Below are 16,101 nucleotides of genomic sequence, written 5' to 3' on the forward strand. Positions count from 1 at the left end.
TTTAGTTTTTCCTTTAACTCCCTATGTTGTCATACCTCTCTTCTTATGGCCCACTCGGATTCACTTTGTCGCTCCAACTCGATCTCAATTTGTTCTAGCAGATCTTAGTGTCTATGGACTAGTCTTGTTAACTCTGTTGCGTCTCTATCTCATGACCCTTCAGGTTTATGAACTCAGATCCTAATCTTCATCATCCTGGATCATTTTTGTCTCTTCTTTCATTGGTCCTCTTACCTCTTTGTGAGTGTGGAGGGATAACAATTTCTTGATCGTCATTGATTTGTTCCTTCTCGTGGAGTTCTAAATCAGATGCTGTGTGTCCATCTTTTGGGTGATCGTCCGCCATGGTTAGATGTCAACTCCAGGTCCTTGACAACGACACCAATGTTTCAAGGATTATCTGAAACCGATGGAATTTGGGCCTTAATCTGAGATCCAGACACCTTCTTACGAGAATTTCGATGTTTTCTCTCCTGCGAGGTGAAGCCATCCAAGGTCTTTGAGTGATGATGGGGGTGGTATTTGCAAGGGACTCCAATGGTTAAATTAGCTTGAATTTTGGATAGATTTAAGTGAATTGGGATTGAAAAATATCTAAGGTTGATGGGATATTTATACAATATGAAAGATAACCTTCCTATCTTTCTGCCACTTATTCACCTATAATAATGGGTAGTTACTTCTCTTTTGTTTAGGGATTTGTTAAGATTCTCTATTTGAATTTTAGGCAAATTCATAGGTGTAGTTAAGATTCTATACGTAAGCCAGGTATACAGACCAATAAATCTATTCTTCATGTAGGTTGAGTAAACAAAAAAATTTTTTTTGGACCTTTTCTCTTTGTAAAATTAGACTTGTCCACTTTAGGTCTAACTTTATTATTGAATTAGAATTTAATTAATAATTAACACTTAAATATTTCAAATGATAATTTATTCTTTATAAATCTTCTTTTTTTTCACAAAATTCATATTTTAAATTTGTGATTCATATTTTACCACTACCAAACTGAAAATATCAGAATATGAGGCCGAAACCATTAAGTTAACAACAATCATTTGAGGCCCAAGCAGTACATGGCCCCACCAAATACATATTTATTATTGCTTTTATTTATTTTTTGCGACAGAGTAAAATTACGTGTCCATTAAAATGAAAAAAAAAAAAAAAGAAGGAAAATAAATAAAATGAAAATGAAAATAAATATATGGTTATGTTATGCCGTTATTCAGTGCATGACATTCCGTCAAATTTCGTTCTTCACACTGTGTGGGTGGTGCAGGTGCTTCAATGGCATCTTCTCAATGTCACCGCTTTCTTTGCATTCACTCTCTGCAACTTCAACCTCACCATTGCTATCATCCACCATTCAAATCTCCTACTTTAATCCCAAAGCCTTATCATTGCTTTTCTCGCATTCGAATCCGAATCGCACCAAAAGCTTCTTTGAAAAACAACGGTGCCACCACCACCACCACCACCAATGATTCCGTTGAAACTAGCTCCCTTGAAGATGAAACTTCTCGCAATTCGTCTTCTTCGGATGATTCCTTTGCTTTTCTTCGTCGATTCGGGTACTGCTTCAATTGAGTTACTATCAGAGCTGGATTTTTTTCCTTTTCTTTTTTCTATTTTCTTTTGGGCTTAGTTTATGCGTAATTGGGGCTTAAAAGTGTGTTTCTTGGGGTTTCAGCTGAAATGTGTGGCTTTAACTTGATCATGATTGAGCTTTGTTTGAATTTAATTTGATGCAGAATTGGGATTTGAGTTGAAGTTAGTTTCTTCGTTTTGAAAGAGATTTAAAATTAATGAAGCTATTGTTAGCTCAATCTTACATGTAAATGGAACTTTTGAAATTAGTCTATGGCTTTATTCTTATTTATTTATTTATTTGTGATTTGGGATTTTGAAGTTTGTTTCTTCGATTTTAATTAAGATTGAACTTTGAGGATTTAATTTGATAAAGTTTCTGCCTTCTCTTTCTTTGAATCTGATTTAATGTGTGACTGAGAATTTTCAGTTAAAAAGTTTGTCTTTCTTTTCTATTTTTAGGTTATTTGCATGTAAATTGGAGTTTTGAAGTTTAATATACCTGCTTTGAAAAGAGATGGGTGGCTTAAATTTGATGAACTGGGGAAGGAAATACTGTCCATTGCACTACCTGCTGCTTTGGCATTGGCAGCTGATCCACTTACCTACACAGCGTTTGTCGGCCACATAGGTACTTATTATTACAGATGGTGAATTAGTTAGTTAGTTATTAGTAACTTTCTGTTAATAGTCTCTTAAATCATTAACTCAAACATACTCTTGTATAAAGTAAGCTAATTTGATTAAATTAATTTTATTTATTGGTTTGCATTTTCTTGTTTTGAACTGGTCGAAAGTATGGAATTGTAATTTATCTGCCTGCAGCTTATTTGGCTTAATTTTATTCTCACCCTGGAAGCCAACCATTCTGAATTGCTAGTTTGTTGTTTATTTAATAGATAGTTGTAATCTTGTAATTGTAGTTGGTGATGATGGTTACAAGTATTTGCTTGTCTTAGGTTCTGTTTGTTTGGACATACATTTGATTGATGATTGTTGTTGTAGTGAGAAATCCCCCTTAATTATATTTATATATGCAGGGCCTGTTGAATTGGCTGCAGTTGGGGTTTCAACTTCTGTGTTTAATTTGGTGTCAAAAATATTTAACATTCCTTTACTTAATATTACCACATCCTTTGTTGCCGAGGAACAGGCACTGATCAGCAAGGATTCCAGTCAAACTGATGAAAGTAGTAAGCTTTATAAGAAAGCTACACTTCTTTAATAGACTGACTCGTTTTCCAGACATGGTCATAGGTTCCCTTCTTTAGATGCCTCTACTGACGGTTTTGTTCCACTTTGGTATCATCTAGATTTTTGTGGCAAATACCAAAGCAAGAGGCATATTCCTTCAGTATCAACTTCTTTAGCACTTGATGCTACTCTTGGAATTGCTGAAACTGTGCTTCTTTCCCTTGGTTCTGGCATCATTATGAACATCATGGGTATACCTGCAGTATGGCAACCTTGGCTGATTATTGATCAATAATTACCTTGTATATTTATTTTGTGTCAGCATGTTATTTTCTTCAGAGTCTACACTTGGTTGTCCAAGACAACACCACCCGGCCAAACATATGAATAGGAAAAAAAAGAGAGGGAAAGAGAGGGGGGGGGGGGAGGGTGGAAGAATGGATATTTTTTTTTTTAATGTAATATAAATCAGTGAATGCTTTTTTACAACTTCTCTGTAGAACTATTGTGTAAAATCTCAGTTGGAAGCAATCTTACTTTAGGTTGAATCATGAAAGTTCAATTTGCTTCTCATAGGCTTGTTCTCTGTTACACAGTTGCAGATTCATTACTTTTTTTTTCTTAATCTATTTTGAAAAGCAGTCATTGCATTTTTCTTTTAAGCCATTCTTTTTATTCTATATAGTGGTGCATAACTTTTTTGATGAATTAACGTCAATATTGCACAATAATAAAAGGAACTGAATTTCATTTCCAAATCCATGTTCAATTCTAATAGACATGTGATAGTTCTTGTTACTAATTCTTATATTTAAGGGTGAGAACCTTATTATAACACCAATATCATTATGTACTAGTTACCTTTCAGTTAATTAATTATGTTGCCATCCACTTCAAGAAATATATTGACAATTCAATCAATGTAAACTTACTTTTTCTTGCTTCAAATTCCCTGTCATCGGTCATTATATGCATAACAAGAGATTTTTCTATGTCCCAGTATTTCTTTTCCCCTTTTAGTTGGTCTGAGCTTAATAGAAATAAACATTGCATTTTTGGAAAACTATTTCATGGAACATTTCGTTATCTATAATTGAACCTTACTTATGTCTCCTTAGACTTGATGAAAATCTTATTAATATCATCTACTCCATAATCCATTTATTTTCTGTACAGGATTCCCCTATGCGTGGACCCGCTGAGACCTTTCTTATGTTAAGGGCCTTTTGCGCTCCAGCAATTGTGATTGTATTAGCTGCTCAAGGCACTTTTCGTGGATTTAAGGATACAAAGACGCCTCTATATGCTGTTGGCAAGTACTGCATCAGCATCCTATACCTTTATCTTTTCTCACTCAAATTTGATTGAAAATTAGAAATATTACCCCCCCCCCCAAAAAAAAAAAATCCTCCCCGCGTGTGATACTAGAATTCCGTCCTCTTCCCATGGCATTTTCTGTGGTTTACTCCATCCTTTTTAACTCCATGGTTTCTTTTCTTTTCGTAAAGGCCCTGTTTTCCTCCTCTTTTCAACAGTCTGCACTCTTAGTAAAGGCTGTGTTTTCCTATTATACTCAATCCAGAAAGAATGGAATCTTACAACACGGGCTAATAAATGAACGACAAAGAAAATAGCTTATATGGAATATCTGTTCTCATTTTCATTTCTTGACTCTTTACTGCATAGAAGAAGCACAAGCAGATTCTCAAATTATTTCTTCGAGTATATTTAGTTTTTGTAGACTTATGTCTGCACTTTAGTCTTGTTGATGTGAAAAATTTGTGGATGTATTGATGGGGATTGCTTCGCTTGAATTTTCAGGTGCTGGCAACGTTCTTAATGCGATATTGGATCCAATATTAATATTCTTTTTTGGTCTTGGCATTAGTGGTGCTGCAGCTGCTACAGTGATCTCTGAGTTCGTCAACAATGTGGTAAACTTAGTTTTATCTTTGCATTTTGCACATGCCCCTGAATTTATGTAATCTTCTGCCTTTGATGCAATTTTTCTTTTGCTCACCAGATACTTAATTGCTTTTATTCTTCTATGGAAATCGACTGGCAATGTGCTCCTAACGCCTTTTCACTTTGATGGGAGAAAAATTTTCAGCTATCTGAAATCTGGTACCTCTTTCTAAATTAAGTCGTAGTGTTGCCAAGTCTGTCCATATACAGAGGAAGTTTTTTTGTTTCGGTAATGATAATAAAATTATCAGAGTGGATTGAAAAAAATGTTACTAGTTCTTTCTGTACAAATGCATTGAAAATTTCAAGATGAACTTCAAATTTGCATGATTATTAGCTTTATAACTAATCAGCTTAACATGAGTTCAGGGATCAATAGTTTCAGTTTTTCTTGATTTCATGCTTTGAATGGATAGTGTATTCTATTTGTGGTTTTGTATTTATTGCTACTGTTGGCTATAGATTTTACATGTAACTTCAAGTTGGATTGCACATTTTAGTAACTAGTAAACTGGAACGAGAATTTCGAGAAACTGGAAGGATTTGCTGATAGGATCAGATATGATTGACTGATTTGAAAATTACGATCCCATAGAGTTCATTTTTCAAGAATATTATGATCGCATTGTTCCTGAAAGGGGAATTTGATTGAATAGATCATTTTAACAGGGCTTTTGTGTCTGTTCACACATTATAATGCGTATTTTGTAATTTTAGTCACGAAATATGGTTTTTGTTTTCTTAACTCTAACTGGATCGAAGACATAACCGAGCTAATTAGGCAGTTAGTTTTACTTTGACTGTTGCATTTTGTATTGTAGGTGGTCTTCTTATCGGCAGGACTGTGGCTGTGTTTCTGACTTTGACACTGTCAACCTCTATGGCAGCTAAGCAGCGCCCTATACCTATGGCTGGTCATCAAATTTGCATGCAAGTTTGGCCGCTGATATCTTTGCTCACTGATGCTCTGGCACTTGCTGGTCAGGTTAGATCTTGCATTCATAAATGATTATGAAGTAACAAAGTACCGCTGAGAACATGATCAAAACATATCTCTCGTTAGTTTATCATATTCAGTTTCCAAGACACAAATGAATCCAGTCGAATAAAGTTTTATTTTATAATTATGAACTGCATTTGTTTATTTTATGGACATTTGGGGGCTTTCCTGACCAAGTAAACAAGCAGGTTGGGTATGGTCAAGTTTTAAGACTTTTTGCTCATAAGCCAAAGTCTTTTCAAAATTCTAAGTGGGGCTCAAAATGATGTCCTGTTATTGTGTAATATTGTAATGAGTAATGACATTTATTTTACAGACACTTCTTGCCAGCAGTTACTCGCAGGGAAATTACGAGCAAGCAGGCCTCATTACATATAGAGTATTACAGGTGCTTGATTATTGCCTCCAGTAACTTACTTTGTTGTTACTTTCTTAGTTGAATGATATAACTTGTACACAGATCCATCCAGAATTCGTTTCACCTACTCTCTTTTATGTGTCAAGCAGATTGGTTTAGGAACAGGAATTACTTTGTCCGTGATCTTATTCTTTGGGTTTGGATCATTTTCAAGCTTATTTACCACAGACTTAGAAGTTCTGAGTGTTGCTCGGTCAGGCATATTGGTAAGAAATAACAATTCTTGTTGACTGATTGATTTAAAAGTCAAAGCAACGAGCCTGCAGAAGTTGAAGTTTGTGTGTAAGTCAGGTCCTTAACACCAACTAAAAATTGAAATCCAGTTCAAGACATTAATTAGAGAACATCTTTTTCTAGCGACATCATTTTCATGCAAAGCATAAGAATCGACTCTTTTTTGTTTCCCTTCTTTTCCTCCCAAATAATGGAGCATCACAAACAATTTATCTTTTCAAGGTTACTTAGTGATGATGAATGTATAATCTTATATCTAGCTAGATTATCTTCAGGATTTTTTTTTCTTTTTTCTTTTTGGGAGGTTAGACTTGACATTAACCTAACCAGTATAAATTGTTGTGAAGTGTTGAGCTCCACTAAAATAAGCAAATGGTTTATTGTTGGTTGGTTAATAACTGAAGGTTCATTTTGTTGTATGTTTATATATTTGTAACATCAGACTTTCGCGACTCTAGTAATGATGAATCATACCTTGCATGACAAAAGCTTCTTGGACTGATTGAAATATAATATCTTAGGGTTAATACTCAAATTCGTCTCTGAAAGATGACGCGATCTTCATTTTCGTCCTCGAATGATTTTTTTAATCAAATTAGTCCCTGAAAGATAAAATGTAAGTTAAATTAGTCCTTCTGTCAGAAAGTGTCACGTGGCACGCCATATGGCAGGTCAGCGACATGTGTCATGTCACGTGGCATGCCACGTGTCACTTGACATGTAAAAAAGTTTTTAATAGTCAAAATAGTCCTTGAAAGTCCAGACATAAGTCATTTTCATCTCTCAAATTTTAAAAATTAGTCAAACTAGTCCTTATACAATTTTTTTTTATTTTTTCTTCATAATATTAAATTTGAAATATTTTTTATACTACTAATTTTAATAGAAATGTAATTGACAAACAAAACATTAGTAATCGTATCTTTTCTTCTTTAAATTTTTTTAATAAAATTATCTCTCTCCTTTAATTCTTCTCAAAATCTCTCTTATTCTTTTCTATTCTAAAACAGTTTTCTTACATTATTATATTTTGTTGGAATATATATATATATATATATATATATATATATATATATATACTCAAAATTAAAATGTATGTATTTAACCTAAACAAAGTTATATGCTCAAAATCAAAATTTATGTATGTTAAACTAAACAAAGTTGTACCACTATGTTAAACTAAACAAATTTATGTATTTATTAACCTAAACAAAGTTATATGCTCAAAATCAAAATTTATGTATATGCTACATGGCATGACACGTGTCGCTGACCTGCCACGTGGCGTGCCACATGGCACATTCTGACAGAAGGACTAATTTGACTTACATTTTATCTTTCAGGGACTAATTTGATTAAAAAAATCATTCGAGGACGAAAATGAAGATCGCGTGATCTTTCAGGGACGAATTTGAGTATTAACCCATAATATCTTATTTTTAGCTAGGCTAAGTTTCAGCGTGGCTATTAAATGTCTACTCAGCTATTATATTATGCATGATCCTCCTTTCTGTCTGCGAATGCATGTACGTATCAGTAATGTTTGAAATATCTGAAATTTAATCATACTGTGCAGTCTGTGGCTGGAACTTAACCAGTGAATGCTTTGGCATTTGTCATTGATGGCCTTTACTATGGGGTATCAGACTATGGTTATGCTGCGTACTCAACGGTAATTGTGCAACCTGATGATTAAAAATACTTAAAAGTCTCATGACTAATTTTGCTTTAATCTTTTTCTCGTCGTTTGTTCCCTCCTCTATCCTTACATTTTGTTTCTTGGGTTTCGTTATTGGGTAGCTGCTGGTTGGACTAGTTTCTTCAATGTTCTTGCTGGTAGCTGCTCCAGAACTTGGACTTCCTGGAGTCTGGGCAGGGTTGTTTCTCTTCATGACTATGCATGTTCTTGCCGGAACATGGAGGTAGATATTTGGCATTGACACATCTAATTCATTATTATGGTGACAGTTGGGACACTTTTTGTTGGTTGTTATGACTCACTATGCCCTCCATATTGGCAACCTTGCACCTAAAAGAATCCCAGCATGAAACTGGACATGCTTGTCAACATGTGATATGGCATGCTGTTACATGTATGAAAATGTCTTGCAACTTTATTTTAGAGTTAATCTTTTTCATAGTCCTACTCCTATAGCTAGAGCTATAAGCAGGCTTGATAAAACTTTAGAGGGAATTATGGAAAGTGATTTAAATATACATAATTTAAACACATGTTTTGATAGATTGAGCAGCAAAAATGGCCCGTGGAGTATGGTCTGGTATAAAGATGGCGGTGGAAACTGACCGACATTATTTTGAAGTCATCCAGTAAAGGCCAACTTTTTGAATGGCCAGAGCATGATCAAGAGCTCTATGTTGTGAAAAATAGGCCTGATATCCATACCCTTGCAATTGGATAGAATACATAACAGTGTAGGACTAGAGCAAGTTATTGGAATGTTGCAGTACTTGCTGCAAACCAGTTTTCCAAAATGAAAATGTTGCTGACACAGCTAGATAGAATTTATATAGTTTCCAAATTCAGAAAGTTTAATATGGAGGGGCCGAATTTAGATAATTTTTTTTTATTTCATAAAAATAATTAACATATAATTATTAGAGTTAGTTTTTCAAAAGTTTTATCAATATATATATATATATATATATTTTCATAATTTTATTTTTAATATGATAGTTGCATAAGAAATATAACAATATCAACAGTATATTATAAAATTATAAAGTACTAATAATTTATAGTGTGTTTAGTTAAAAATTATCACATATCTTATTAATTAAAATTAATTCTTTTAAAAATTTTAAAAAATTTGAAAATAAATGATAAATTATTAATTATTTGAAAGACACAATACTTTTATAGAATACAAGATATAATATATTTTTATAAAAGTTTTTCTTTCAACAACGTAAATTTAGAATAAAAATAAATTTTTTTATAAGAAAAGAATATCTAAAGTACATAATATGATTACTAAAATAGAACTACGTAAAGTCACCAAAAAAAAAAAATAGAACTACGTAAGTTATTATTAATATAATAATATAAATTTTAAATATATTAATATAAAATAAATAAATGATTTTTTTTAAGTAAATATAGAGATTATTGTATAAAAACTAATTTGAAAGTTACAAAGACTTGAGGGTATGATATTAAATTAGTTAAGTGAAAAATATTAGTGAATTAAACAATTAAGACATAAATCTATCACATAATAAAAAATAATACATATAAAAATACTAAATTATATAATATTTTTTATTTTTTTAAATACATATCTCATGTATAAATATAGTTTCTAAAAATTTTGGGGGGGGGGGCCGAAGCCACTACTCGTCCCCCTCTAGGTCCGTCCCTGTTTTCAAAGAAGTAAACAGAGAGGGAGAGAACAAGTCATAGAAGAAATTTGTATTTACTAGGACATTGCACAGTCTTTTGTTTAGCATTCGTAGGGAAAGGCAACCTTGCATATTTGTGACAATTTATGCATTCTTTTTCTTTTGATATGTGATTCTTCTAAATGGAATATAGTCTTATGCATTGTTCAAGTCAGAAATTTCCACATTACTAAACAATTCTGGAAATATAGAAGAAAGAAGTGATTTGCAATTTTACGTGTTTTATGTTTGAGGTTGAAATACATACATGTTCAAACTCTCAATTAACACGAGAGATCTCTAATTTTCACATAAAATGGCACCACAGTTCAACATTTATAGCTATAGTGACTGAGATGTGAAAAAAGATAATGCAAACTAGGCCTTATTTGAATCATTATAGTGGGGGCAAAAACAACATAATGCAAGACCTTTTACGTGAAAAGCACATATCAAATAACTTCTCTTCTAATAGACCAAAGTCATAGTCTGGACTCAAGAAACTATAATCATAACTTACTTCCATGTTTGCAAACTATATATTATTCAAGTGTTTAAGGCAAGTAACCATCCAGTGAACTCAAGAAACTATAATCATGACATACTTCCATGCCTGCAAACTGTACTGTATATTATTTAACTGTATATTATTTAAGTGTTCATGCAAGTTGCTTTTTCACCAACATAGTGATTCAATCCCAATTCCTTCACTGATTAGTTGTTGTTGTTACTTATTGTACTTCTTCCACTTCTCAAGGTACTCTTTAGTGAAGCACTTCCTCCGCATCAACTTCCGGCAAACAAAATCAAAATTCCGTCAACTTCGTTCAACTCCTTAAAATGGTTAAGGATAGGAATTCATAAAAGATAGGAATTCATATACCGAAACATGTAAGAATTATATAAAGAAAATTCTCCATCCATAACGAAACAACAATAAAAAAGAAGACAAAAAAAAAAGAATGATGGAACAAAAAACAGCTAAAATAATTCAACAAGGAGAAGAAACTAGTTAAGTGTAATGAAAACATTGGTACGGAAATATATAATTTAAAGGTTTTTTTGTTGTTGAGGGTGTGTGACATTTCCATGTAACAGTGTGTAAGGATTTTTGAGGGGTTTTGAGTATTTGTACTAGATGTAGTCGATTTGTATGGGATGATAAGTAGGTACTTAGAACTCAGTGCTGTACGTCATGAGTAACTTGAAGACCTAAGGTAGCGTTTGTTTTGAGGTACTGAGACAGAGACTGAGAGATTGAGACTCAGTATCGTGTTTGAGAGATTGAGACTCAGTATCGTGTTTGTTAGTTCAGAGACTGGTACTAAAATTTTTGTCTCTGTCTCTAAAATTTCAGTATTTCAGTACCTCCTAAAAGTAGGGACACAGGGACTGAAATTTTTAGAGATGGAGACTGAAACTTTAATAACATTTTATACCTAAAATACTTTCATTTCAATTAATTAATTCCAATTTTACCCTTTGTGCAAATTAAATTAGAGTTTCATTCTTATTTCAATTCCTGTCTCCCATTTTGCACCAAACAGAATACTGAGATTTATTTTAATCCCTGTCTTTTAGTCTCTGTCTCTCAGTCTCAGTCTTTCCGTCTCTGTTTCTCCACCAAACACTACCTAAGAGTTTGTGGAGATTAAGAATTTGACAATTGAGTCGGAAAACGCAGGTTCAATTTTAAACACTTCAAATTATTTTTTTGTTTATTTTTTCTATCTAGATGTATATGTGATATGTATAAATTCTCATTCACTTGAAATAGAATTATAATTTTTCTTCCATGGTTAAGTTACGTATAGTTATCTTTATATAAAATTGATAATTAAAAATTATTAGATGATTTAAAAATTTTAACTAAATTGATAATTTTTTTAATTATCAATTTTACAATTGTACATCAATTTTCATCTATAATTTATTTTTTTTTACTAATTTTATCTTTTAGTCTCATCTATAAAAAAAAACATAAATAACAATAATTAGAATTCTCATATTTAATCTTTTTATGCCTATGTTAAGTAAAAAAAAAATTATTTATATCATTTTCTAATTTTTTTATTTTTCCTATTGATATTATGATTGTTATTTTTTTAGAATTTTTTAAATGTTGTCTGATGGATATTGTTATTTTTTTTAATAAAATTTTTAATATTCATTATTGATATAAAATTTTTTAATCTAGGAAGACCAAATTACATAAAAAAGAGTACCAAAAAAAATTCTAAAAAATTATGACAAAGAATTAATAAATACTAATACATAAATTTAAGTTCTCTTTAAAAAAAGTTATAGAAAAAAAAAGTGTTAACAAATAATGTTAAGTAATATTAATTTATATCTTTTTTTAATAATTTTTTGAGAAAAATTCACTCTCCTCTTCTGAGAGATGTTAAAATGATACTTTCTTTTCTGTATTTGTAAAATGTATATTTCCTTTTCTTATAACTTTTAAAAAATCTCATCTTTACTCCATTTTAAATTTTGTGTTAACTAATGTTAACTTTATCCATTTCTCAAGAAAAAATAAACTGTTTTTACAAAAATACCCTTTAGCAAAAATTTTATTTTGTTGTCAATAAATTTTGCTTACCAAAATACCCTTTAATAAATTTTTTTACCAAAATATTTTTTAAAAAATTTAATAATTAAATTAATTTTTTCTAAAATACCTTTCAATAATTTTTTAATTATTAAATTATGATTTTATTAAAATTTTTGTTAACAATTATAGTTCTATTTTACTATTAATTTTTCGATATCAATATATATTATTCTAACGAAACTTTTGGTAAAATCAGAATTTAATAATTAAAAAATTATTGAAGGGTATCTTAAAAAAATAATTTAATTATTAATTTTTTTTAAAAATATTTTGGTAAAACTATAATTTAATCAATAAAAAATTAATTTATTAAAGAATATTTTGGTAAGCAAAATTTAATAACAAAAAAATATCATTTTTGTTAAAGGGTATTTTTGTAAAAAAATTATTTATTTTTTCTTGAAAAATAGATAAGATTAACATTAGTTAACACAAAATTTAAAATGGATTAAAGGGAATGTTTTTTAAAAGTTATAAAGAAGGAGAATGTATATTTTACAAATAAAAAAGAAAAGTATCATTTTAGCTCAGGAGAGGAGAGTAGAATTTTTTCTAATTTTTTTAATCTAAATATGATTTTAAATAATATAATTCAAATAATATTTATTTTATTATAATTTAGTTTAATATAAAATTATCAAACATAAATAATAGTAACACTAACTCAATCTTAATATAAATTAAGTTTGTAAAATTAATTGATACCAATTTTTATTTATAAATTTTAATCAAAATACACGTTAAAAAACACTCAAATTTGGTTCCACAACAAAAATCAAAACATAAATATAAAAATAAAGTAAATTTTTTATAAATTTTATCTTAATACATATTATTTTATATATTTTTTTAAATTAAGATATTTTTATTATTATCCTTATATTTATATTTCAACCTTAGAAGCAAATATAGATCAGGTTTACATGATATATGAGACGTTCTTCTGGTTAACCCTTCAAAAGAGGGAAGAGACAGACCCAAAAGACACTGATAAGATATGAACAAGGCCATTTATCTAACAAATTTTGATAATCTATGAAAATGTTGCTGATACGGCTAGTTAGAATATATATAATTTTCAAAAAAGTACTCGTAGGGAAAGGCAACCTTGCATATTTGTGATAATTTATGTATTCTTTTTCTTTCGATATATGATTCTTATAAATGGAATACAGTCATTTGCATTGTTCAAGTCAGTAATTTCTACATTACTAAACAGTTCTTGAAATATAGAAAAAAAAAATGGTTTGCAATTTTACGTGTTTTATGTTTGAGGTTGAAGTACATACATATTCAAACCCTCAGTTAACACGAGAGATCTCTAATTTTCACATAAAATGGCACCACAGTTAACATTTATAGCTTAATGCATAGTTCTTACACAGTATATAATTATATATAGTAATTGAGATGCGGAGAAAGATAACAAACTAGGCCTTATTTGAATAATTATAGTGGGGGCAAAAACAACATACTGCAATAACCCCACGGAAATGAAAAAAAAAAAAAACTAAAAACACATCACGCATTAACCCTATCATTATGAAATACGGAAAACAAATATCAGGAACTAGACCCTCTACGTGAAACACATTAAGTAACTTCTTCTCTTCCAATAGACCAAAGTCATAGTGTGGACTCTAAAAACTATAATCATCACCTATTTCCATGTTGTTCAAGTGTTCAGACAAGTAACCACCCAGATTTTGTAACTGTTGCGAAGTATCAGAACACCTACTACTCTACCCAGAGTTACATCCGGACTCTGAATTTTCATATTTTTTTCCTCTTGCAATTTAGAGTCTCTACTAGTATTATTGATATTCAAAGCCTCATCTTCTGACACTTTTACAATTGATCCAAAAGTACTACTCGTAACTAAATGATTACTTTTTGCATAGAATGATTTTTTGAATCTCCTGTTATATTGGCTGCTTCATTCTTGCAATCACTAACATCATATTACTTATATATGAATGGACCAATTTGTGACTGAGCATTACTCACCTTGGAGCACTTGCTTACAAAACTGCCGAATTTCTGCAAGTACTTCCTCCATATCTTTTGTCGGAATAGCTGCCTTAGATTTGAGATTGCTGAACTGCTCATACTTTGGATTACCGTTTGGTATCATAGGATTACTGTTTGGAATCATATTATGCAAGTATCCAAAGCAATGGTTTGTGCAGTTCAACTCATTACAGGATTTGTAATTTTCCACTTCACTCTTCCCCATAATTCCCTGTTTAGTAGCATCACAAGAGTTATAATCAGCTCCTGTATTCATAGCCATGCACATAGAATCCTCTAGCATGTAGTTATTACACTCTTCAACTAAACCAGAGTTTTTCAAAACCTCCTCTAACTCTCCTTCTAGTCCTTCACTTCCTCCAGCAACTTCGTCCTTTACATACTTAAAAGGCCCTTGAAGAATTCCTCCCTCACATTCCATCTCTAATAATTCATTTACCTCAGAAAACTTGAGTTGTTCTTCCAGACCCATATCAAGATTCCCCTCCAACCCGTCAACTTTTGCAACATCACCACCATTCAAAGTATCTATATAGGTTCCACTTGGTGATTTCTGATCAAATAATGGACCAGTAGATGATCCATTAGAACCTATTAATTCTATGCCATGATGCTGAGGGAAGTTCAAACGAGCACCAGGGCCATACATGGTCCTTGCTGCTTCATCATAAGCAAGAGCAGCTTCAAGTGCAGTAGAAAAGGTTCCAAGCCAAAGCCTGTTTGCTTCTTCACCAACACGCTTGCTATTGACAGGTTTGCGGATTTCTGCAACCCATTTGCCTCCAATCCTTTGCCTCACACCCCTAAACTTGCAATCATAATTCTGTGGTCCACCTTTGCCTTTCATACACCCTTTTTTCGATCCCTTTGCAGGAACCTTGTGAATTACTTCAACCCCATCTCCTTCACTCATTGGTTGTTGCTGTTTATTGTACTCCTTCCACTTCTCAAGAGTACTCTCTACTGAATCACTTCCTCCACTGCGTCTCCTGCGCGATCTCCTTTTTCTACAGCAAACAAAACCAAAATTCTGTCAACTTCGTTCAACTCCTTAAAATGGTTTGTTAATAAAGCATGAGAATTCATAAAATATAGTAATTCATATATAGAAACATATAAGAATTATAGAAAGAAAATTCTCCTACCATAATTAAACATCAATTGAAAACTACTAAGAAGACAAAAGAAATGATGAAACAAAAACCACAGCTAAAATAATTCAATAAAGAGAAGAAACTAGTTAAGTGGAATGAAAACATTGAAAAATCAGAAGAAACTACTCACCTAGGAATAGTTTCAGTCTTCATGTGCTTTGAAATTGCTACTGAAAATATGTAGTTCAAGAATTTTTTTGGTGTTGAGGATGCGTGACATTCCAATGTAATAGTGTGTAAGGATTTTTGAGGGATTTTGAGTATTTGTATTGTATGTAGTCGGTTTGTACGGGGATGATAGGCACGTACATAGAATTCAGTGATGTAGTCAGCAACATCACGAATAATTTGGAGATTAAAGAATTTGTTTGATTTAGCCTACTTAGAGGTATAATCAACAACGTCACTTGGAGATTAAGAGTTTGTTTGGTTTATCAATTGAGTTTGAAAATGCAGGTTCAATTTTTAACGCTTTAAATTTGTGTTTCTTTATTTTTTT

At 31.4% G+C, this 16,101-nt stretch overlaps 2 protein-coding genes across 16 annotated transcripts; one reads left to right on the forward strand and one right to left on the reverse strand.

Annotated features, from left to right (window-relative positions):
• The first annotated feature begins 1,208 nt into the window (after window positions 1-1,208).
• LOC112743726 (protein DETOXIFICATION 44, chloroplastic) lies at window positions 1,209-11,594 on the forward strand. 15 transcript variants are annotated; one of them, XM_072214544.1, is made up of 14 exons: window positions 1,211-1,574; window positions 2,106-2,221; window positions 2,631-2,783; window positions 2,904-3,046; window positions 3,961-4,096; window positions 4,606-4,702; window positions 4,808-4,908; window positions 5,571-5,734; window positions 6,066-6,137; window positions 6,257-6,449; window positions 7,745-7,816; window positions 7,978-8,073; window positions 8,202-8,323; window positions 10,558-11,594. In XM_072214544.1, exons 1-10 carry the CDS (start codon window positions 1,291-1,293, stop codon window positions 6,395-6,397), a joined length of 1,407 nt encoding a protein of 468 aa, XP_072070645.1. In that variant the 5' UTR covers window positions 1,211-1,290; the 3' UTR covers window positions 6,398-6,449; window positions 7,745-7,816; window positions 7,978-8,073; window positions 8,202-8,323; window positions 10,558-11,594. The 15 variants fall into 15 exon arrangements, with proteins under 15 accessions (XP_072070650.1, XP_072070645.1, XP_072070649.1 ...); XM_072214548.1 differs by having other exon boundaries at window positions 6,257-6,373; XM_072214542.1 differs by having other exon boundaries at window positions 7,745-8,073.
• A 2,697-nt stretch (window positions 11,595-14,291) lies between these two features.
• On the reverse strand, window positions 14,292-15,435 carry LOC112743727 (uncharacterized). The gene has a single exon (XM_025793048.3). It carries the CDS (start codon window positions 15,359-15,361, stop codon window positions 14,417-14,419), a length of 945 nt encoding a protein of 314 aa, XP_025648833.2. The 5' UTR covers window positions 15,362-15,435; the 3' UTR covers window positions 14,292-14,416.
• Between the last annotated feature and the right edge of the window lie 666 nt (window positions 15,436-16,101).

This window comes from Arachis hypogaea, chromosome 14 (assembly GCF_003086295.3).
Source record: "Arachis hypogaea cultivar Tifrunner chromosome 14, arahy.Tifrunner.gnm2.J5K5, whole genome shotgun sequence".
Classification (NCBI taxonomy): Eukaryota; Viridiplantae; Streptophyta; class Magnoliopsida; order Fabales; family Fabaceae; genus Arachis; species Arachis hypogaea.

Excerpts from the sequence above, each read along its gene's own strand:
- LOC112743726 (XM_072214542.1), top strand. The coding sequence starts at position 1,291 with ATGGCATCTTCTCAATGTCACCGCTTTCTTTGCATTCACTCTCTGCAA. Across the intron at positions 1,575-2,105 it reads GCTTTTCTTCGTCGATTCGG|AGATGGGTGGCTTAAATTTG; the intron begins GTACTGCTTCAA and ends TGCTTTGAAAAG. Across the intron at positions 2,784-2,903 it reads CAGTCAAACTGATGAAAGTA|ATTTTTGTGGCAAATACCAA; the intron begins GTAAGCTTTATA and ends GGTATCATCTAG.
- LOC112743727 (XM_025793048.3), bottom strand. The coding sequence starts at position 15,361 with ATGAGTGAAGGAGATGGGGTTGAAGTAATTCACAAGGTTCCTGCAAAG.